The 23,069-nt window shown below is 31.2% G+C and overlaps 5 protein-coding genes and 1 long non-coding RNA gene across 6 annotated transcripts; 3 read left to right on the top strand and 3 right to left on the bottom strand.

Annotated features, from left to right (window-relative positions):
* Window positions 1–67: 67 nt before the first annotated feature.
* Window positions 68–4,655, top strand: LOC142645775 (uncharacterized). The gene is made up of 2 exons (XR_012846835.1): window positions 68–201; window positions 281–4,655. It is a non-coding gene; the product is annotated as an uncharacterized LOC142645775 (long non-coding RNA).
* On the bottom strand, window positions 2,767–4,705 carry LOC113792777 (xaa-Pro dipeptidase-like). The gene is made up of 4 exons (XM_027342713.2): window positions 4,557–4,705; window positions 4,119–4,491; window positions 3,089–4,042; window positions 2,767–3,016 (listed from the first exon to the last, which is right to left on the bottom strand). The coding sequence occupies exons 1-4, from the start codon at window positions 4,568–4,570 to the stop codon at window positions 2,861–2,863; spliced, it is 1,497 nt and encodes a 498-aa protein (XP_027198514.1). The 5' UTR covers window positions 4,571–4,705; the 3' UTR covers window positions 2,767–2,860.
* A 137-nt stretch (window positions 4,706–4,842) lies between these two features.
* Window positions 4,843–5,600, bottom strand: LOC113792874 (uncharacterized). Its single transcript, XM_075822952.1, has 2 exons — window positions 5,240–5,600; window positions 4,843–5,167 (listed from the first exon to the last, which is right to left on the bottom strand). The coding sequence occupies exons 1-2, from the start codon at window positions 5,412–5,414 to the stop codon at window positions 5,139–5,141; spliced, it is 204 nt and encodes a 67-aa protein (XP_075679067.1). The 5' UTR covers window positions 5,415–5,600; the 3' UTR covers window positions 4,843–5,138.
* A 220-nt stretch (window positions 5,601–5,820) lies between these two features.
* On the top strand, window positions 5,821–11,065 carry LOC113792855 (uncharacterized). Its single transcript, XM_027342810.2, has 7 exons — window positions 5,821–6,258; window positions 6,326–6,409; window positions 6,661–9,391; window positions 9,444–10,120; window positions 10,179–10,661; window positions 10,726–10,854; window positions 10,917–11,065. Exons 1-7 carry the CDS (start codon window positions 5,821–5,823, stop codon window positions 11,013–11,015), a joined length of 4,641 nt encoding a protein of 1,546 aa, XP_027198611.2. The 3' UTR covers window positions 11,016–11,065.
* A 5,249-nt stretch (window positions 11,066–16,314) lies between these two features.
* LOC113792876 (CCR4-NOT transcription complex subunit 1-like) lies at window positions 16,315–21,730 on the top strand. The gene is made up of 6 exons (XM_075820986.1): window positions 16,315–16,704; window positions 16,776–19,957; window positions 20,017–20,670; window positions 20,725–21,196; window positions 21,256–21,517; window positions 21,570–21,730. The coding sequence occupies exons 1-6, from the start codon at window positions 16,404–16,406 to the stop codon at window positions 21,607–21,609; spliced, it is 4,911 nt and encodes a 1,636-aa protein (XP_075677101.1). The 5' UTR covers window positions 16,315–16,403; the 3' UTR covers window positions 21,610–21,730.
* Rpn8 (regulatory particle non-ATPase 8) lies at window positions 21,713–22,961 on the bottom strand. The gene is made up of 2 exons (XM_075821007.1): window positions 22,599–22,961; window positions 21,713–22,540 (listed from the first exon to the last, which is right to left on the bottom strand). Exons 1-2 carry the CDS (start codon window positions 22,840–22,842, stop codon window positions 21,741–21,743), a joined length of 1,044 nt encoding a protein of 347 aa, XP_075677122.1. The 5' UTR covers window positions 22,843–22,961; the 3' UTR covers window positions 21,713–21,740.
* Between the last annotated feature and the right edge of the window lie 108 nt (window positions 22,962–23,069).

The following is a 23,069-nucleotide window of genomic DNA, read 5'->3' as shown; positions in this document are numbered from 1 at the left end:
AGCATTGATGTTGATGATGATGATGATGATCGAACAATTGAACAATTCGAAGTTTGAACAATAATACCAGTCTTCAATGCCTTGGTTTATTGCGGCACACAGCGCATACCGTCGTTTATTTTGTTGTTGTTGTTGTTGTGGTTTGACCACCAAAGGTGGTTAGAAAGTTAATGGATAATTGAATACTATTCTATTTTTAAGGTAACAATACTTTTCACTTATTTTTAATCAGTATATTTTATTTTGTAATCATTATCATTTTATTCATTATATTTTGAAGATCAAAACGACAAACAAACGATTTGATGATGGAGCAGATGTTGTTGTTGTTGTATCAATTAGAATAATGATGAAACACAATGCGATTTGTTTAAATCATTAAACATTTGAGGAAAATAAAAAGTGAGCTCGAGCGATAGTGGCATCATTATTATCATTTATCCATACTTTTCTATGTTGATGAAATGTTGATCATCGATTAATGTCTATAGATTCGATGATGCAAAATAGAAAAAAAATCAGTTACCACAAATTGTATGATGATTATGGCTGCCCTGACGAAGATCACGATCAATAAATGAATGATAATGCTATGGTAGTGCTATTATGATGATGATGATTTTGTTAGTTGGTTGGTTGGTTGGTAACTTCGGTTTCGTTGATGATTGTGTGTGTGTGTGTGAGTGTGTATCGGCTTCAGCAACCGTGTCGTCGAAAACTTAACGACGATGATCAAAAAAAAAAGAAAAAAAAATTGAATTACTGATGATGATGGTGATGGCAATGGCGATGTCGATGATTATGATGATAGTATGGTGTATGTTGATATTGTTGATGATGATGATGATGATGGTGGTAGTTTGGAGAATAAATGCTGCTGCTATCCCTAAACAACAATCATCAAATTGATGGTTGAATAGTGGCGAGGATAGCGATGATGATGATGATGATGATGATGGCAACGACAAATAATATTACTACAATGTTGCCGTTTGTAGTCGATGATGATGATTATTATTGGAGAGATGATGACGAGACAACAAGGAGACAAGAAATAAAATTTATACAAACGCACACACACACACAAAAAAAATTATGAGACCACAAAGCAGCTGCGTATTGATTTATGTCTCAAAACAAAAAAAAGATTCTTGGTTCCAGAAATAAATGATTTTCCAGAACAACAACAACAACAAAAAAATTCTTCAGGTATTTCCACTAGAATCAATTATAATATTCATCAAACAAAGGACAAAGTTTCTTTCAAAGTTTGATTCTTATTGAAAATACCATAGTTACAAGAAGAAACAAAAAAAAAATCCCAATTGATCTGTCCGAAAGAAAAAATTGAATAATGTTAATCATTAAAGAAAGAAATCGAGAGAAAGAAAAGATCATTGGATGAATCGAATGGTTAGATTGGATGTATTGGCCGATTGACAAAGGGAACCAACAACACACTGAAATTTTTTTTTCTTTCTTTTTTCTATTTTCACCAGTCCGTCTGTCGTTTCCGTTTTGTTGTTATTTCGAAATTATTTCATCAGTAGTCGTTGTTCTTTACACAAACAAAGTAGATAGTATTATTGGACACAATCTCTGTTTCTTCTTCTGCTGTTGTTGTTGTTGTTGTTGTATACACAACGTTACACAGTATTTCATTCACTACCCTTATTCTTCAGGCATATAAAATGCACACACACAGACCAAAGCACCACTTCTCATCATCATCATCATTAGTTTTTTTTTCTGTGTCCATACACATACAGCGGGAACTATATTTGTTCCATTGCTGTTCCAACAACTTTCTGATCTCATATTAACAGTTGGATAGTTAAACGTCGAGTCGATGAACGAATTCGACGATTCAAACAAAATCAACTACAAGAGGGGAAGATGATCATTTTTTTTTTTTGGTTGTTGGAACATTCAGTGGCTGTTACTGATAACTGTATCCCTAATTGTATGTATTTGTGTGTACGGTTTTCAGTAGTGGATGGATATTTTTTTTTTGTCATTCGGTTACTGCTCTGCTCTGCTTTTTTTGGCTGATCGTTCCATTCTCATTTGATGAAGATGGCAAAATGAAATAGAAGAAACGAAAAAACGGGCGGAAACAGCAGCACCAAAGTTGTTCTCTTAGGTACATCTATGGATTTGATGATGATGATGGCCACGACCACGATGACGGTGATTGTTGTCGTGGATTGAATCCTTCAAAACAAAAAAAAACTATCAAATAGAAAAATGGAGAATTGGATGCAAGTGATCCATAGGGAAATGATGATAGTGAACGATGGAAAATACCATTTTGCACACCTAGGGCTGTTGTTGTTTGTGTATTATTCAATGGACTGATTCGATTTTTTTCTGGTTGGCAGGGACAGCTGGCAGTTGATCTCAATCATCTCTTCACATTCAAAACTATTATATTTGGTTTTTGTGTGTATGAATGTATGCGCGTTTCATCGATTTGATCGTCATCGTTGTTGTCGTTGTCGTCGGTTGGTTAGTTTCGAACAATAATCTTTCCCCCCTCTTATCATTCTCACCATCATCAACATCAATGGCTGTGGATGTATGTGTGTGTGTGTGTGATGGCAATGATCGTGATGATGACTTTCCCATGATCATAATCATCGTTATGGTACAATATTATTTGCTAACGCATACTCCCGCTTTTCAATTTGTCGATTGTGGTCTAAATTTGGGATATATGATCGGGTCGGATTTTTTGTTTTTCGATTTTGATCAACACCGAAGGAAAAAAATATGGATTATTTTATTTCATTGCATACAAACAGTTTGTCAATTAGATAAAAACAAATATAGATAACCGGATGCCTAGGAAAAATAAAGATTATTTGCCATTTTTTAATAATGTTTGTTGCGGAAATTTTATTTCTTTTTTTCGACCTTCAGCCATAATAGCTTCGATTTCATCAACAGTACGTGGAACTTTGGTCAAAAGTTCACAACCATCAGCCGTAATAACCACATCATCTTCAATTCGAACCTAACCAAAAAAAAAAAAAAAAAAAAAAAAATTAATAAAACATTGAACAATTTAGATTCAAATGAATCATACCCCTCCAAATGATCGAAATCGGTCAATCACAGGCCATACAATGAATTTGCTTAGTTGAGGATCATTTTGAGCCTGTTCAAGTAATGCATCAACAAAATAAATGCCTGGTTCAATGGTCAATACCATATCTTTCTCTAAAATCCTGGCTGTACGAAGTTGCCGTAATCCTGGCTCATTGCTACGAGGTGGACACGTATCAAGATAGCCACCGACATCATGTACATCGATACCGAGCAGATGGCCCAGTCCATGAGGCATGAAGAAATAGCCCAGTCTAGCTTTCATCATTTCATCAATATCTCCCTGTAGCAAGCCATGTTTTAACATTTGTTCCAATTGAGTCTTTTCGGCCAACAGATGCATATCTCTCCAAGACACACCAGGCTTGACGGCGTTCATAACAGTTCGATTAGCCTTGAGCACTGCTTCATAGATAATTCTTTGATCAGGCGTAAATATTCCATTGGCAGGAAAAGAACAAGTGATGTCCGATGAGTAGCGGTAATACTCACATCCCATATCGAATGTACACATATCACCATCATGGATAGTTTTGTTGTTTGGCGCCGCCGCATGTCCATAATGTAAAACACCACCATTAGATCCGCTTGCACAGATACATGTATATGATACATGCCGTGCTCCACCATTGAAGTAACAATAATGAAGGAATATGGATTCCAATTGATATTCGGTCATGCCCGGCCTCATTGACTTCATCACTTCAACATGGGCTTCGCTACTAATCTTATTCGCATAACGAATCACATCAAGTTCTTGTGATGTTTTGAACACACGTAATTCTGCCATATGAGGATGCAATAATGAATTGTTAATTTTAAATCCATCAATTCCATCGAATTGAGTTTCGAACGTTTCCAAATTGGAATCAGTGTTCAAACCTTTCAACGTCAACAACACTTGAGGTTTAAGTTCAGACAAAACTTGACATATCTATAGAAATGATAGATTTAGAATGTAGAGTGAGTTGATTGGAAAATCTAACGATGAAAAAAAAGGGGGAAGATACCTGTTCGGTATAATAAACAGCATCAACATTATATCGATCGACAAGATCATTCAAAGTATATAGCTTGCCCATCCAAATAGCATATGAATCGGGTAATTTCGGTGCAAACAAGTATGATTTACCAGTGGTTAGATCAATAGCTCCATAATAATCAGGCTCACCAACACCAAATGTCCAATGAAAATAGGATTCCTGACGAAATACTGGTTCAGTATCCGTATCATAATTGTTTTGAGTTTTTCCACCTTGCAATACAATCATCGAATGATCGGGAACATTTTTATCCGAACGTAATCGTTCAACTAAACGATTACGATTAATTTGATGTAATGTTCGAGAAATTTTCAATGTATGTGGTCCTAAATCAAATGTGCTATACAGAATCAAAATTGGTAAAAATAAAATAAACCAAACTAATTAAAGAAACAATGAATTTACCTTGGCTGAACCATTTTTTTAAAACAAAATTTATGTGATTTGAAATAAAAGACTTAAATCAAAGAAAAGAAAAGAAAAAGAAATTAAAACAAAATGAAACTGATTGATTGCTGATCGAATGTTTATATGGGCAAAAAACAAAAACAACACCCACTTATCAAATCATTAAAATGTTTTGATTGATCTAAAGTTTGATATTTTTTGACAATCATAACATGATGATGATGATGATGTGTTTTTTTTGGCATACACTCAATATGGGAAAAGCAAAGACAATTGCACAATTTCAATTTTTTTTCTTGTCTTGTTTTGCCAATGACGTATAATACACAACAACAAGGATTGTCTGTTATCTCGCGCACAGAAATTTTTTTCTTCTTTGGAAAAATACTATTACAAATAATTTTGTATAGTCATTTTATTGTTTTTAACATCTTAAGAGATGTGTTTTCAACAAAAAAAAATTCATAAATAATGATGATAACATTAACAACAGCAAAAAAATTTGATTATTTAAACAACAAGTAATTTTTATGAAAAAGGTTTATAAATAAGAAAATTATTCCTCGTGTAACAATGATTTCATGGTTGGTTCAATTCAAACATAATAGCTATAGTAAACAAAAATACAGATATGACAAAATTATTATTAAAAAAACAAAAAAAAATAAAAGAATTATTACCATTAATGTGAATCAATTCAATTGTTAATGATTGAAGTTTTTCTTCACACATTGTCATTAGATCATCCAAATGATTCAATAATTTTATTGAATCATTTGAATCACTACGAATATTTGCTTTATTATTTTCATCGTTTATTTGTTTATGAATATTTTTATTATCCATTTCGGGCATGATGTTCGAGAAAAAAAAACAAAAAAAAATTTTTTATCAAAATTTTTTTTCAGTTCGATATCGTTCGAATTCGAATCTTGGAACCAAACAAAAAAAAACATTCGAATTTTTGAATTGGAAAAAAATTTTGTCCTAACGTTTATGAATAATTCCTCTGTCCTCCTCTCTCTCTCTCTCTCATTCTCTTTATTACTCTTCCTTCATCATCATTTATAATGAAAAATAAGCACAAGCCCACTCTGTGGCCAAAACACACACATAAAAAAAAAAAAAAAATTTCTTTGGATAGTCGGTATAATTATTCTTCAATATTTTATTGTTTTTATAAATTTTTATCATCTGAATTCTTGATAATAAGGATTTTTTCATTCATTCATAAAAAAATAATAATAATTTATAAATTGTAATGCATAATCAAGATAAATCATTAAAAGATGATAAAGATGATATTGTTGAATCATCATCATCAACGACAACATCAATCATTAATAATGAAGAATTTACAAATTTAAACCATAATAATAATAATAATAATAATAATGATGATAATGAAGATACTGATGATGATAATGATGATGATGATGATGATGATGACGACGATGATGTGACTGAATCAGATGATAACGATTCTACGGACGAAATTGATGATGATAATGATGATGGTGATGATACTGAAAGTGATCAGGAAAATATATCAACTGAAATAATGATGCCATTATCACCAAATAGTACACCAACTTGTTATATTTGTTTGAATATATTCGAAGGTCAAGATATTGGTAGTCCTGATTCATGTGAAACAATGCATCATTTTTGTCTCGAATGTATTGAAGAATGGGGAAAGGTTCGAATATTTTTTTTTCTCAGAATTTGTAATTTATTTTTTAAACCAATTTTATTTATTTATTTAGCAAATTAACACCTGTCCAGTGGATAGAAAATCATTTTCATTCATTATAGTTCGACGAACAATTAATGGTGAAATTGTAATGAAGGTAATTATTATTATCATTTAACAGTGAATTCCGATCAAATTCCATTCATTTAAAAAAAATGATGATCAAAATAATTGCGCATACTTTGGATAAATATTTGCAATATATTAATCCAATTATTGTGATTATAATGCAAATATTGAAATGAATATTATTAGTTTTCAATCTGAGATACAATATTTACAAAAAAAATTATAAAAAACAAAATTTTTTTAAAATTTGTAATTTATTTTTTATTTTTTAATATTTAGGTTCCAATTGCTAAAAAATCTGTTCTCGAAATAGTTACAATCGATAATGATGATGTTACATATTGTGAAATTTGTGGTCGTTGCGATCGTGAAGATCGTTTATTACTTTGTGATGGTTGCGATTTTGGTTATCATTGTGAATGTTTAGTTCCACCATTGGAAACAATACCAGTCGATGAATGGTTTTGTCCGGATTGTTTTGAACGATTGTTTGGTGATGATGCAAACGAAGAGAATAATCAACGTCGATTAGCACAACGAAGAGCAATAGCACGTACCGGAACATTCGAACGGGTTCGAAATCGAATTCTTGCTAGACGTTCGAATGTTGGTACTCGAACGACAAAAACTAAACGTAAAACAAAACAAAGAAGACGAAGGAGAACTACGAAAAAAAGAAAAACAACAAAGACAAAAACTTCTAATAAAACGAAAACGAAAAGAACTCGACGAAGAAAATATAGGAAACGTACAAAAAAATCAAAATTATCAATGAAAAGATTACCAGCAGCTGATCCACGATCACGTTTAGCAACTAGACTGGGTCTTGTTTGTAAACCTAAATCACCATTCGGATTGCCTGTTTCCAAACCAATCAATCAAACTCGATCGCTTTCAGAAATTCGTCAGTTTAGTGGTATCAGTGGTCTTTCAATGTTTGGTTATGGTTTGGAAATGAATCATCTTAGTTCCTATAATGATGATTTATTCGATAGTGGCGCTGTTGATGGTTCGTCTGCAGGAAGCCTTGGATTATTAACAAATACAAGACATCATATTTTTGTTAATAATAAATCATTAATTAAAACACCCACCGAACCATTATCATTACAGATACGAGATTCTTCCAATATTGATGTATTAAGTGAAATTATGACTTCTCAAGAGATACTACATGCTTCATCATCAGATTTGTCGATTGCTCGTGATGGTCGAGTTTATCTCAAAGCAGAATCTTCATCATCAAACAATTCGATTCGCCAATGTCCAAATAATTCTTCGCCAAATCATTCATCATCACCACCTCAATCATCATCAACAAATAATGGCAATAGTTGTAAAAATCATAGTTCAGATAGGCGATCATCATTATCAGGGAATTCATATTTATCATCTTCCTCATCCTCATCCTCATCTTCATCAACGGCGCATCAAGAAAGAACTACTCATACAGACAATATTAGCTTTATAAAACCATCACCAGTTGTTTCATTAACTATTGACAATGATGATGATGATAAAAACATTGATATAGAAATGTATAGCGACATTGAATCATTACAAGATGATAATAACAAAGATTTAGATGAGAACCATCCTGATGATGCTAACGACGAAAATGATGAAAATCATGGCAATAATCAACTTAAACAACCACAAGAACCTGTAGCCAATATTGAAGATGATAAATTATTGAAAATTGAAAGTGATATCAATCAAACACAAAATCTTTCTGAAAGTGGTGAAGAAAATTCCAAAAATGATACCAGTATTAAAAATATTGAAACAAAAGTTTCGAAAAAATCTCAGCAAGCTAAACTTAAACGACGTCCCTCAATCAATGATCTGTTTGGTGATAATTCGGAAGATGAAGATGATCGTGATGAAGTAAATGAATTGAAACAATTGGTAGCTCAACAAGGTGGCATCAATGTACATTTTCCCATAAAAATGCCCATCGTATTAAAGACAAATTTTTTGAGTGATAAAAATAAGTCTTCGAATAATAATGATGATGATGTTCCGTTGTCGAAAAAATGGGTCCCTATCTATCCTGAAATGAATGAAACATCGAAAAATTCCGGACCCAAATGGAAAGCAATTGGAGCTAATTCTGAATCAAACCAAAAATCAAAATCAGAATCGAAAGAAAAATTTGAAAAAGTTCATTGCGACGTTGATAGAAAAAATGAAAAATCCATGAACAATAATCGTCCTAAATTAGAAAGTAAAAAGCAGGAAATTTCTTCAAAATTACAAAGTTCGTTACGAAAAGTAAAAGACGAAGAAAATCAAGATATATTTCCCGATATTATTGAATCAGTTAAAATTAAAAAACCTGTTCCTAAAGTGAAAGATGAAACGCAAACTAAAATTCCGACAAAACAGCCAGATATTAAAAAAAATTCACCGAAAAATTCTACTTCATCCGAAGCTAAAATCAGAACCTGTAAGCATGGGAGACCACTTGCTCATAAGAATAAAGAATTATCATCATCATCAACAACAACAACATCGGCAGCTAAACGATCAAAAACGATTGAGACAACTACATCGAAACCCGTTCATTCGAAAGATTATAGCAGCAAAAAACATGAACACAGTGATCTGGATTATAATCATGATGATCGATATGATCGTCATCGAAAATTTTCCAAAAATGAGCATCCAAAATTGGAATCGAAAGCTATCATTTGTCCACAGCCATCATCATCATCATCAAATGTAAAAATCAATCAATCCTCATCTAATAAAAATAATAATGACAATCGTTTACGAGATTCATCAACAAAAGATGAATCTAGTTCAAGTGCAAAAAAACATCGTCACCATCATCATCATCATCATCATCATCGTCATCATCATCGTCATAAGCATGATTTGGAAAATAGTTCTTCGGGTACCATTTCTGGTCATCATCATCATAGTGAAGAGAAGAAATGTGTGGAGAAAAAATCGAATTTATTCCAATCGTATTCGAAGATCGATTCCAAGGAAATCTTCGCTCAAGGTTTGTATGGCTTATAACATTTTATCACCAATTTATAATTATTTACCTATAGGTGACAAAATCATCATAAATGTAAATTTCAAAAAACAAGAAGAAAATCAAACAATTGAAAAATGTGATGAACCCAAGAAGGATGTGAAACTTAACAAAAGTAATACGATCGAAACAATGAGTCCAGAACTTTCACATTCTGATGATTCATTGTTGGGAAAATTAAGCGATGATTCCATTTCATCGCCAATAAATTTCCATTTTGACGATGACAAATCTAAAACTACTTTATCATCTTCGGATTTGAAAAACGTATTCTCCGATGAACTTAAATTCTTACCAAAGATAATACCTAACAGTGAGAAAAACAATCAAACATCGGCTTCGGTTATCACAAAAAATGTCGAAAATAGAATAGGAAACTTATCAGATTTCGACGATAATGATATTTTCCTCAATGATGATTCATTTTTGCCTACACCCACTCAAGACGAATCTCAATCACCAGTGTTGATGACCAACACCGTAACACGATCAAAACAATCATCAACATCGGCAATCAAATCAACTGGTGAATTTCAATCGGCTAAAACTTTTGAAACGAATCTTGACATGGCCAAAGATAGTGACTTTTACGATCCAGAGTTGCCTTTACAAAGTCCTGATCATTCTGATCATTCGAAAAGTCCAAATATGGAAAAGATAAGCTTTGAATCTACTTTAAAAAGTTCACTTTTGGTAAGCCTCAAGATTATAAATTTTAATTAAATTTTTTCGATAATTGTATTTTTTGCAGTCAATTTCGAAAGATTCTATTGAATCTTCCAGTCGATCAAATGTTGCTGCAAAATTAGCTTCACTAAGCAATTTTACTCAAATTCTAGAATATGCCCAGACTTTAAAACAACAAAATCATAATTCTTCGAATAGCAAGACTGGTAATATAAGCGGGAAATCGCAATTAAAAGGAGCCTCATCGACGCTCAAAGAAAAGACAACCAATCATGATATCATTGAAATCGTCGATATGGATGTAGTTTCTCCAAATAGTTTATCTCCAATCGAATCTCAGACACAATCTAATCATTCATCATCATTGGCCAACGTGAAAGAAATTTGGGATCAAATCCTAAAAACAAATTCATCAAGACTTCAATCGAATAGCAATTCCAATATCAAATCTAACGGTAATGCTAAAAGTAAACATTCGAAACAACCGAAAGGTAAATTTTCCGATGGACAGCCAACCTCTGCTGTTGATATGGTGATAAAAGAAAAGGTATTATTTACATTATGATCATTTATTATGAATTTTTGGAAATCAAATTTTTTTTTCGTTTAAGTTTTTGAAAAAATTAAACCGTCAAGAACGAGTGATCGAAGAAGTAAAACTAGCATTGAAACCATATTATCAGAAAAAGAAAATCAACAAAGATGAATATAAAAATATATTACGTAAAGCTGTTCCAAAGGTTTGTAATAAATTTTTTTTATTCTTTTTCATTATTTTAAATTTCAATTTCAATTTCAACAGATTTGTCATAGCAAAAGTGGTGAAATTAATCCATCAAAAATCAATAAATTGGTCGAAGCATATATCAAACATTTTAGACATATAAGGAAAAAATCTTGATATGAATTTTTTGAATATGAATTTGATTGATTGATTATTTTAATTATTAATAATTATTATTATTAAAAAAAATTGAAATTCAAAAAAAAAAAAAAAACGTTCGATTCATTGTCTAACTGTCTATGTGAATGACTTGTGTGAAATATAAAAATCATGCGCAGCATAGTTATCACAAGCATTGTATCAAAACAGTTTTTTTCTGTCTCAACAAGTCAAACAACATTTCTCCGTTTCGAACAACTTTTTTCGTTTTCGTTTTTTTTTCTGTCATTTAATAATTTTTTTTTCGAATCCAATTTCATTGGGTGTGCGAGTGTCACTGAAAAAAGTAAGGTTAGTACTAACCTATTTGGGTTATTTTCTCTAACCAATTTAGGTTAGTACTAACTCAGAACTGTTAGTACTAATCACTTAAGGTTAGTATGACGGTTAGTACTAACCTGAATGGGTTATTTCAAAGGTTAGTACTAACCCATATGGGTTATGATCAACGGTTAGTACTAACCTTAAGTGATTAGTACTAACTATTTTGGGTTAGTAATGACGGTTAGTACTAACCTAAGTGGGTTAGAAAAAATTGCAACCATTAATTAATGAATATTAATTGTTATTTTTATTAATTGATAGAAAAAAATCATCATATTGCCGAAATGGAAGTTATTTTCACCCATCAAACGGACTTGGTCAACTAAATCGATAATTATTAACGAATGACCATCAATCAATTCACATTGCAGATAATATTCCGGATTGTGCAAAAATAAGATCATTGCTTTATTTAAGAATTTCATGTACTTGTAACAGACATAAATATTTACATATGAATTTGATAATAATTATTTAAAGTAGTGATTTTGAATACAAATAAGTAAAATACAAATTGAAAATAAAAATAAAAATAATAATACAATTAAAGAATAATAATTAAAAATCTATTGACATACGAATGCGGATCGTATCAGCGTTTGCGAAATTCTTATTCATGTTAAGTTGAAATTTGTCATTTTTTCAATTCATGAAATGATTTGGCGCGTTTTCTTTCTTTGAACAAATTATCGACGCTATTGTGATATGAACAATGTGGATTGAATTTGCATTTTCAAGATTCTTTTTTATGTTAGGTTTGTCATGGTACAAATCCAAATTGGTAATCTAGCATGAAGAATATCGTTCTTCAGCAAATCCAAATTGGTATTCTAACATGAAGAATATCGTTCTTCAGCAAATCCAAATTGGTATTCTAGCATGAAGAATATCGTTCTTCAGCAAATCCAAATTGGTATTCTAACATGAAGAATATCGTTCTTCAGCAAATCCAAATTGGTATTCTAGCATGAAGAATATCGTTCTTCAGCAAATCCAAATTGGTATTCTAACATGAAGAATATCGTTCTTCAGCAAATCCAAATTGGTATTCTAACATGAAGAATATCGTTCTTCAGCAAATCCAAATTGGTATTCTAACATGAAGAATATCGTTCTTCAGCAAATCCAAATTGGTATTCTAACATGAAGAATATCGTTCTTCAGCAAATCCAAATTGGTATTCTAACATGAAGAATATCGTTCTTCAGCAAATCCAAATTTCCAATCTAACATGAAGAATATCGTTCTTCAGCAAATCCAAATTGGTATTCTAACATGAAGAATATCGTTCTTCAGCAAATCCAAATTGATATTCTAACATGAACAATATCCTTCTTCAGCAAATCCAAATTGGTATTCTAACATGAAGAATATCTTTTCATAACAAATACAAATTTCCAATCTAACATGAAGAATATCCTTCTTCAGCAAATCCAAATTTCCAATCTAAAATGACCACCCAATTGGTCACCCCTGATATAGCCTAATGATTGATTGATGGACCTTATTAAATTATCGAACTAATTAATTTGCATTTTCTAACTGTTCAGCAACATGCATTTCATTCAGTCATGTTAAGTTTGATCCGTTGAATTTGTCGTTTTCTTATTCCATGAATTGATTTGGCGCCATTTCTTTCTTTGACCATATCATCGACAGAATTCATAAACGATTAATGTGGATTGTATTTGAATTTTAAAGATTCTTGTTTGCAAATTAAAATTTAACATTTTCACTATTCGTGAATTGATTTGGCGCGTTTTCTTCCTTCGACCAAATTATCGACACAATTCTGATATGATCAGTGTTGATCGTATTTGTATTCTCGAGATTCTTGATCATGTTAGGTTGAAATTTGTCGTTTTCACTATCCGTGAAATGATTTGGCGCGTTTTCTTACTTTGAACAAATTATCGACACTATTCTAATATGATCAATGTGGATTGTATTCTTATTTCCAAAATTCTTGTTTGTGTTAAGTTTGGTTTGATAAATTTAACGTTTTTAATATTCCTGAATGGATTTGGCGCGTTTTCTATCTTCGAACAAATTATCGACGCAATTCTAATATGATCAATGTGGATCGTATTGGTATTTTCAAGATTCTTGTTAATGTTAGGTTTGGTTTGATAAATTTGATGTTTTCACTATTCGTGAATTAATTTGGCGCTTTTTTTCTTTTGAACAAATTATCGACACAATTTCTTTATGATTAATATTGATCGTTTTGTTATTTCTGATAATGTTAAGATTGGTTTGGCAAATTTAACATTTTCACTATTCGTGAATCGATTTGGCGCGTTTTCTTCTTTTGACCAAATTATCGACACAATTCTGATATGAGCAATGTGGATCGTATTTGTATTCTCGAGATTCTTGATCATGTAAGGTTGAAATTTGCCGTTCTCACTGTTCTTGAATAAATTTGGCGCGTTTTCTTACTTTGAACAAATTATTGACACTATTCTAATATGATCAATGTGGATCGTATTCTTTTTTTAAAGATTCTTGTTTGAGTTAGTTTGGTGGCAGTAAATTTGTCGTTCTCTCCATTTGTGAATGAATTTGGCGCTATTTTCGTTTCACAACAAATTATCGACACAATTCTTATGTGATTAACATGGATTGTTTCAACATTTTCATGATTCTTGTTTCAGTGAATTCGCAGTTCTTTCGATTCATGACAAAGTTTGAAGGTTCTTCTTTTGAACAAATTATCGACACGATTCTTATGCGATTGATATGAATCGTTTTGTTATTCCTGGTAATGTTAGGTTTGTTATGGTAAATTGATCGCTTTCTCCATTTGTGAATGAATTTGGCGCCTTTTTCGTTTCACAACAAATTATCAACAGAATTCTTATGTGACTAACATGGATTAACATATCTTCATTTTCATCATTCCGAGTCATGTTAGGTTTGTCAAACATATCTCCTAATTCACTCTTGGTTATTTTTGGAATCAAAAATATTTTTTATTATGTGGTCCATCGATTCAAGAGGATTCATTATCTCTAAAATACATCAATTCACAAGTTGGAAATAATGATAATAAAATTAATTGTTAATGTTTGCCAATGTTAAGTCTATGGAAAATAATAATGCATTTTTTCAAAAATTTCTCATGTTCGACAAATGATCATTTGCGCATAGTCAAATGCTAACTATTTTCAATACAAATACGGCCTGCACTTTTGATAGTGTAAATCGTTTTAGCGCGTAAAATTTCTCACGCGGATAGTGGCGGCTAGTGGTAACTATTTTCTATACTTTTTCTCGTCCAATCAGAATGCAAGTTTCAAAAGTTCGTTTCAACGGTCGTCAAAATCGTTTGTCCTCGTCATTCTATTTCGAACTTTTTTTGGTGACGGTTGTTTTTCGAACGTTTTTTTTCTGGTTGATTTTATAAGTTATTTTTTCCATTTTAATCATTGATTTTGGTCCAAATTTTTGGAACAACCACTTTTATTGATTAAAGATTATCTTTGTTTATGCTTTTATTTGTTTCAGATTAAAAATTGACCACGAAATTGATGAAAATTGTTTGAACGAGCTCTGATGTAATTGACGAACAATGATCATTTTCTCGATGGCATTTATTCAAGTTTGTAATTATCAAATGGTAATTCATTTTAAATAAACTTTCATTTAATCACATCTTTTCCAGTTTATTTTTTCAGTTTCATTATGTTGCTAATTAACATTTCCAGTAAATCAATAAAGGTAATGTTATCATTTTGAGTAACATGAAAATGATCACAATTTTCCTTCGTTTTAGCATACAATTCGACGTGGCAAAAGTCTATGGATAATTGGTGAGGAAAATACATGCTTCCAAATAAAACTGCTGGTAATAATCCAGGTAAATTTGAAATCTAATCCATATAATACCTTTCACTTTAGTTTCTCAAGTCTTTACTAATGAATGTCGAAACAATATTCGATTGATTATCATATTCCAGATTGATTTGTTGGTTTTATTGTTCATCGGCATCTGAATCAAGAATAGTTTGATAATGTTCAACAATAGGATAGGCTAGGTTAGATTAGGATTAGAGAACATGGTCTGAACTATTTCCTATTGAATTCGGTGTCGGGTGAAACTTTGTGACCAACATAACAATCGACAAATATGATTAAATCAGTCGAATATCGGCACAATTGACATCGATTTGGAATGATAATGAATGGTATGTGATTGATTAAATGAAATGAACAAACTGACAACTTATATTTTTTTCCGTCAGGTATTTACCATTATATCTCATCATTTGTTGGAACGGTCATGAAGCGAGATAAGGATCGTGGACAGTGATATATGACGCTGGTAACTATTGGACATCTAATTAAATCGACAGACAAAATTGGCCACTAACTGAATTGATAATGAATGGTATGTGATTGATTAAATGAAATTAACAAACTGACAGCTTATATTTTTTTCCATCAGGTATTTACCATTATATCTCATTATCATTTGTTGGAATGGATATAGCTATCGATCATAGTTGATGGACATTGGTATCAATCACTGATATTGGATATTGGCAACCTGTTTTATCGGATTATCTTTGAAATTTGGACATTCACTTTTGGAATTATGAATAGCACGAAAAGACGAGTACAATCGGAAGATGAAATATAAACAATTTTTATTTTTAATTTAATTAATTAATTATTTTAATAAAATCAATTAAATTTTAATTAATATGGGGTTAAATTATTTGGGGAGGATAAAAAGGGGGATAATTGGGATAGTACTAACCCAAAAAGGTTAGGAGACCATTTGGTTGCAATCAGGGTTAGTACTAACCCAAAAAGGTTATGAGACCATTTGGTTGCAACTAAATTGATCCTAACCATTTTTGGTTAGTACTAACCCAAAATGGTGTGCCCACGCGCCCCAACCCATTTGGGTTAGTACTAACCCACTTTACTTTTTTTCAGTGTGTGTTTTGTTTGTTTAATGCGTTTTGATCTTTATGTTTTGTTTGTCTTTCATCATCGTCGTTATTGTTCGAAATGGAATCCGATTCAATATTATCGGAAACAAACGAACAATTTGATTTATCTAAAGATTTAAATTTAAATTCTTCATTGGACACTGTTTCGATATGTGAACATTTATTCAATCATTGTCAAAATGCTGAATTTGTTAATCTTACAAATTTTATCAAAGGTTGTCATGAAAATTCGATTGAACTGAATCATTTTCTTGCATTGATTGATTCATATTTATTTGTACAAAAATATTCAACAAGTTTGTTTTTTAATTTTGAAATCTTTTTAAAATTCTGTGAAACTTATTATCCGAATAAAATTGGTATGTGATTATTGTCGGTAATTTATTATTAATTTATTATTATATTTGTACTTTATTCTCTCAAATCTCAGGCATCGAAAATGTTGGCCGTATTTTTTTCACCATTCCATGGAATCATAATTTTGATTTTCAGTTTGCTTTCATCAAATATTGCATTGAAAACAATAAAATTATGCCGATATTCGAAACTTGTTCGGAAATCAACTTGAACAAAGAAGTTCCTGAATGGACAAAATGTCTACATGAGCAAACAATTGATCTCGCTTCAATTTGTTGGAAATATAATGCTTTATATTGGATTCTACTCGAATTGTCCAAAAAGGAGAAATTATTGCCTGTGATTGAAGATTTATTTGTGCAAAAACCGTTGGAACAATGTCCCGATTTATTAATATTCGCCTTGATAAAACAAAGCGGTGCCAACAATACTGAACATACAAAACTGATCCGGTCATTAATGATAAAAGCAATCAAGAAAATTATTTATCCTGGTTCAAATACTTCATATCATAATAATTCTAGTCTTATCATACAAAAACTTTGGTCTACAGGCAATGTTGGTCCTTCGATTAATTCAACTACATTGATAGCCAATCAAAAAATTTTACTTGAATCATTGGTAGAGCTCTATAATCAATCTACAGCACCAGATGAGCAGACCAATAAGCTTTTAAGAATTTTAGAAATTAGTCAAGATTTGAAGGCATTAAATCATTTGCTCAACGATTCATCGTATTTATTTGTCATTGATTTAGCATCCGTAGCTTCTCGTCGTGAATATCTTAAGCTAGATAAATGGATTAATGATAAATTGACAACGATTGGACAGCCATTTGCCGATGCTTGCAAATTCTATGTTCAACAAAGATCTGCCAAACCAGAATCAACAAAAAAATTGGCAACACCTTCTCACCGTGAAACCTTGAGTACTATCACATCTTGTCTAGAGAATTACTATTCTATGATCAAAGAGGCAACCTATTCTACAAATATGAAAGATATGTTCAAAATATATGCTGAACTTGATTCAGTTAACAATAATATTAAAGGAGCATCGAATGAAGATAATCAAAATTCCTTTCGAATTTCTTCGTCAAATTCTTACCATTCACTTGATGATGATCTTTTCGATAAAAAAACTCAACAATTGGCTATTGGAATTTTGAAAAATGTTCTCACTCAAACCAATCTTAAACCGGCACAATTTGAAAAGATTATTAATGTTTTTGAAAATATGAAACAATCAAATGATTGTGAACACCAAAATATTTTCAATTGTATGGTTCAAAAATTGTTGAAAGAGCTTGATTTTCTATCAAAATATCAAAAAAATGAATTGATAAACATTGGAGAACTTATCGGTGGCATAATAAATCGTTCTCTTGTAGATACTAATTTATTGTCTTTCATATTACAAAAGCTTTACTATATCATAAATGCATCAAAAAAGGAACAAAAATTGGTCTACTTTGTCCTTCGTGTGATAGAACGATGTAAAACCCGACTTCAAGAATATCCAGCTCTTTTCGAAAAGCTTCTTTCAACTGATTTGCTCAAGTTAGGAAATGTTGCTCAAATATCTACTGATAATGACGAAAATCAAAGCCAAAGAATTACAAATCAATCTTCATTAAAAAAAGAACAGCCATCTTTATTGCCAAATAATCAGGAATTTCTTTTCAGAGAACGTCTAAATTTCATTTTTAATAATTTGGACAGAAATAATTTACAATCGCTTGCTACACAATTGATACAAGATTGTAGTGAAAATATTCGAAACTATGAAATTCTTTCAGAAATCTTGACCTGCCGTGCGATCAATGAAGCAAATCACCATGAACTTTTTTACGATTTTCTTGTTACAATTGATTCGATTAAAATTTTTGATTCGGTAGCGGTAAAATCATATGAAAAAATACGAATGTATCTGCTTAAAATTGAATCCAGTGATCTCAAGAAAAAATTATATTCTGCTGGTAAATGGATTGGAATGGTTACATTACAACGAAACAAGCCAATTCTTTCGCTTTATCTTGATTTACACAATCTTTTGATTGAAGCCGATGTGAAAAATTTGACATTCCATGTTGTACCGTTTGTCGTTCAGGTATTGTATTCTTGTGGTAAATCAAAAGTTTTTCGACCACCTAATCCATGGCTTATGACATTACTTCAATTATTGACCGAAATCTACATTAAACCTGATTCCAAATTGAAGATTAAGTTTGACATTGAAAAACTGTATAAAGTTTTGGAATTGGAACTCGATGATTACAAAGATATCAGTCCGAATAATGAAAAAAAGAAAGCCGTTTCAAAGTATTGTGAATATCTTAAACCTTTTGTAATGATTAGTCCCGAATCAGATAATTCAAAAGAACCAAAAATTTCTGCTTTTCCTACACCAATATCTTCACAAACCATTGGTCAATCAGTTTCGCATATGAATGAGATTGATTTTTTCAAAGATCTTGTGAACCAAATACGAATATCTTCGCAACTAAGATTAATACAATGTCATCCCGAATTAGTCGTAATATTCAAAAAATTGATCGTCAAAGCTATTCAAGAATGGTTGTCGACTTGGGCCGAAAAACCTAATATTTTTATTACTGCAGTTGAAGTTCTTGTACGTAAAGATTTTGCTTTTGAATCTGATCCGGAAAAGCTACGAAATGCGGCCATCAATTTCACCCGTTACGCATTGACTGGTTATACATTGATGAAATGTCATGAATCGTTATCAATAACCATATCCGATATGCTTTGTGAATTTCTTTGCAAAGATTTTAAACTTCATCAATTAATGTGTGATAGAAAATTCATTAAAGATACCATCTTTCGAATTGTCCATGAAAATATCAATTGTTGCATAATTTTTATTGAAAAATGTTTAATTAAAAAATCCATAGAAGAAATCTGCATTCGAATTCAACCGGATATTGAGAAACGTTTAAAAGAAAAAGATAATGGCCAAAAATATATAAACAAAAGTTATTTTGATAATAATTCGATTAGATCAACTTTTTATAACACATTTGATTCAACACAATTGAAAATAAAACTAGTATCACTAGCTAATAATTTACCGGTAAATGATTTAACTGAAGAAAAAGTGCAACCATCTGTTGATCTGCTATCATACAATCAGGATGACCAAGTAAAAGTGGCAGCCATTCTGGAGAAATGGTTCCATTTTTTTCATGTAGGTCAAAAAAATCATGAAGACATTCAAAATTTCATTGCCCAAATTGTAAGAATTTTTTTTTATTGACTAATGTTCACTCTATAATTTTTTTTAATTTTTATTAGGATTTTTTGAAAAATGAAGAATCATTATACGCATTTTTGAAATTGAGCTTTGATATGTGTTACCAACGATGTCAACAAGCATTGGAAACAGTACGATTCGAAAAGAATCTTTCCAAGATTCATATGAAATGCTTCAGTGTTTTGGATGCATTCACATATCTTGTTTTGTTCTTGATCAAATATAGAGATATTGAATTCAAAATTAATGTCCTTGATCGTTTTATGACCGATTTAACCACAAAAATTCATTTGGAACATAAGAATAACATGCAAAAGTTCTATCCGCTTTGCTATTATCGGGTAATGGTTTTGTTTTTCCTAGAATTCACCGACGAATTGGATGCCTACAACAATTCTAGTCCTATCAATTTAACAAAAATTCCTAATGTTCAGTGTGTGAATACAAAACTATCTTTGATGCAAATTTTCTTCGATTTTCTCAAGTCAATGTCACCATTAACTTTTCCTTCATTCACTTTTGCCTGGTTGGAATTCGTTTCTCATCGATCATTCATCGGTCAATGTTTAAACGGTCCATATGCACGAGGATTGTGGAAGAATTATTATTTTTTGATCAAGGATTTATTGGAATTTGAGAAATCATTTTATCTAACCGATCAAATTCAATCCGAATCTTTTAAATATTTGCACAAGGTTAGTAATAATTATTGATTGATTTTTTTTAAAATTTTTTTTTTGTTCGTACAGGGGACGGTAAAATTGTTTCTACTCTTGCTACATGATTTTTCCGATTTTTTAAGTCAATTCAGCTTTTTGATTTGTGATTATCTTCCACATAATTCATTCCAATTACATAACATTGTTTTAAGTGCTTCTCCTCAAGCCTATAATTTTCCAAGTCCTCTTTCATTATCGTTAAGTTTGGAAAATTTTAACAAAATTGTTTACCCTTACGATGGTAATTTCATTGCCGAATCACCATTCAAAATTCACATCGATGTATTTCTTAAAACTGGTCATTTATATCATTTAAAAAAATTGCAACCATATTTTGATTCAGCCAAAAGTAAACAAACCGAAATCGAATACATTAACAAGATTCTCTATTCGATCACTGAACATGTTATTAAGGACAATCGAGACGTTAACATGGCTAACATTGATAAAGAGCTATCCTTGAACATGATCAAATGTCTATTAGAATTTTTTGGCTCTGAACGTAAATATTTAAATGATTTACATTCTGGTTTTTAATCAATCATTTTTCCATTTTTTAAGGTCTCTATTATCTTTTCTCTGCCATGATCAACCATCTCCGATTTCCGAATATGGATACAAAATATTTCATCTGTCTTCTGTTATATTTTTTCAAAGAATATGACAACTTGAAAGAATTCATTTTTCGCGTTCTACTCGAACGACTAGTCGCAATTGGACCGGGACCTTGGGGATTATACTATTTTGCCAGAGAATTGACCAACAATCCTGATTATAATTTTAAAGAATTTTTAAGCCATTATAATCATCAGGAATTGTCGGAGTAAGTCAACATAAATATTCGAAAACATTAACGATTTTTGTTGTTGTTACAGAATTTGTGGTAAAATGGGCCTTTTTCTCAAACAAAAATAGCGGCAATAATATATCATTTATGTGATGATCATTATAATTTATAAATTTCAGAAAATTGTTTTCATTTAAAAATTTACTTTAATAAATCATTCCAATGAAGAAAAAAATATTCAAAATTGCATTTTTATTATTCATTTACTTTTCTTGTTTTTATCATCACTGCTTTTACCATCTTTTTTACTTTCGGTATCTTTTTCGCTTTCCTTTTTCGTATCTTTAGTTTGAGTGGATTCTTTCTTTTCAGCATCTCGATTTGAGATTTTGTTGTTTATCAAATTATGCAACGCTATGACTGAACGAACCAATGATGCCAGATATACGACCAACATTTGATCGTTTGTTTTGATGAATGAGGATTTGACAAAATTGTTATTATTCACATCGGGCATTAAATTGAAAATATCTTGTAATAGATAAATGATCGTATGATTCATAGGAAGTTTATCGTTCAGAACCGAATCTAGATAATTTTTGATCATTTGGATTTGAACATTAAGACCTTTAAGGCCAACCAGTTGATTTGTCACCAATTGCGATAATGATCCGAGAGTTGTATCTTTAATATCGCGCAACAAATGTTCAACGCCTACTTCTTCAGCTTCTTCGGCGCCAATCTCGCTAAGTAAATGTTCAAATGTTTTATTTGTAGGAGTACCGTCATCATGAACTTCTTCAACAGCAAAATAAGCTTCAGTTGGGAGGCCAAGATCTTTTGGTTTGGCATCAATGATGACCAAAACTGAATTAGGACAATACTTTCGAATTAATTCATTAATAGCAATATCATTTTGTTGCAATTTCGGCCCAGTATGATACCATCCAACAATTCGTTCTTTGGCATTGACTTTTTTAAACATGGCATACATGTTTTCCAAATAATCATGATCTAGAAACCAGACCGATCTATCACGTTCATCTTCATCGAATGGCACTGCAAAAATAATTAATGTTAAATATACAAAAAAAATTTAGGATTGTCAATCTGATACCTGCAAAACTGTTGGAAATATCGAGAACTCCTTTGCCTTTGATCGAACCGAGAAGTAAACCAACAACACGTTTAAGATTACCAATTTTTCCCATCCGATTGAAATGATCAACTACCGAAAGTAAAACCAGTGGATGGACGACAACTTTCGTGAAAGGCAATTCCACCATCGAACCAATTTTAGTACGAGCTTTGACCACAGCATTATTGATTGATTCGACCATAACACTTGATTCTTTCTCCATTTTTCTTTTCAACGATTAAAATAAATTTGAATAAAATTTCAAAGACTGTAAACCGATTATGATGTTTGTGTGATTCGAAGAACTGACAATGAATGCAGGCAAATTGCTGATTCATTTGTTAAAATAGTAGCGTCTATTTTAACATTTTGGTTCAATTGATCATTCAAATTATTTTATTTTTCATTTTTTTTCTCCATTAATTAATCTTGTTTTTACTGTACAACAAA

This window comes from Dermatophagoides pteronyssinus, unplaced genomic scaffold (assembly GCF_027571235.1).
Source record: "Dermatophagoides pteronyssinus isolate colony J.1.1.1.1 unplaced genomic scaffold, Derpt_VIB-CSIC_2022.12 sq0001, whole genome shotgun sequence".
NCBI classification, from domain to species: Eukaryota; Metazoa; Arthropoda; class Arachnida; order Sarcoptiformes; family Pyroglyphidae; genus Dermatophagoides; species Dermatophagoides pteronyssinus.
This window is presented reverse-complemented; position numbering and strand designations above follow the sequence as displayed.

Bases quoted from the DNA above. Each gene is read 5' to 3' on its own strand.
- LOC113792876 (XM_075820986.1), top strand. From the start codon at position 16,404: ATGGAATCCGATTCAATATTATCGGAAACAAACGAACAATTTGATTTA. The intron at 19,958-20,016 runs GTAAGAATTTTT...AATTTTTATTAG, and splicing joins AAAATTTCATTGCCCAAATT to GATTTTTTGAAAAATGAAGA. The intron at 21,197-21,255 runs GTAAATATTTAA...CCATTTTTTAAG, and splicing joins AGAATTTTTTGGCTCTGAAC to GTCTCTATTATCTTTTCTCT.
- LOC113792855 (XM_027342810.2), top strand. From the start codon at position 5,821: ATGCATAATCAAGATAAATCATTAAAAGATGATAAAGATGATATTGTT. The intron at 6,259-6,325 runs GTTCGAATATTT...TTATTTATTTAG, and splicing joins GTATTGAAGAATGGGGAAAG to CAAATTAACACCTGTCCAGT. The intron at 10,121-10,178 runs GTAAGCCTCAAG...TATTTTTTGCAG, and splicing joins CTTTAAAAAGTTCACTTTTG to TCAATTTCGAAAGATTCTAT.
- LOC113792874 (XM_075822952.1), bottom strand. From the start codon at position 5,414: ATGCCCGAAATGGATAATAAAAATATTCATAAACAAATAAACGATGAA. The intron at 5,168-5,239 runs GTAATAATTCTT...TGTTTACTATAG, and splicing joins TGAATTGATTCACATTAATG to CTATTATGTTTGAATTGAAC.
- Rpn8 (XM_075821007.1), bottom strand. From the start codon at position 22,842: ATGGAGAAAGAATCAAGTGTTATGGTCGAATCAATCAATAATGCTGTG. The intron at 22,541-22,598 runs GTATCAGATTGA...TTATTTTTGCAG, and splicing joins TATTTCCAACAGTTTTGCAG to TGCCATTCGATGAAGATGAA.
- LOC113792777 (XM_027342713.2), bottom strand. The intron at 4,043-4,118 runs GTATCTTCCCCC...TCATTTCTATAG, and splicing joins CTGTTTATTATACCGAACAG to ATATGTCAAGTTTTGTCTGA. The intron at 3,017-3,088 runs GTATGATTCATT...TTTTTTGGTTAG, and splicing joins GATTTCGATCATTTGGAGGG to GTTCGAATTGAAGATGATGT.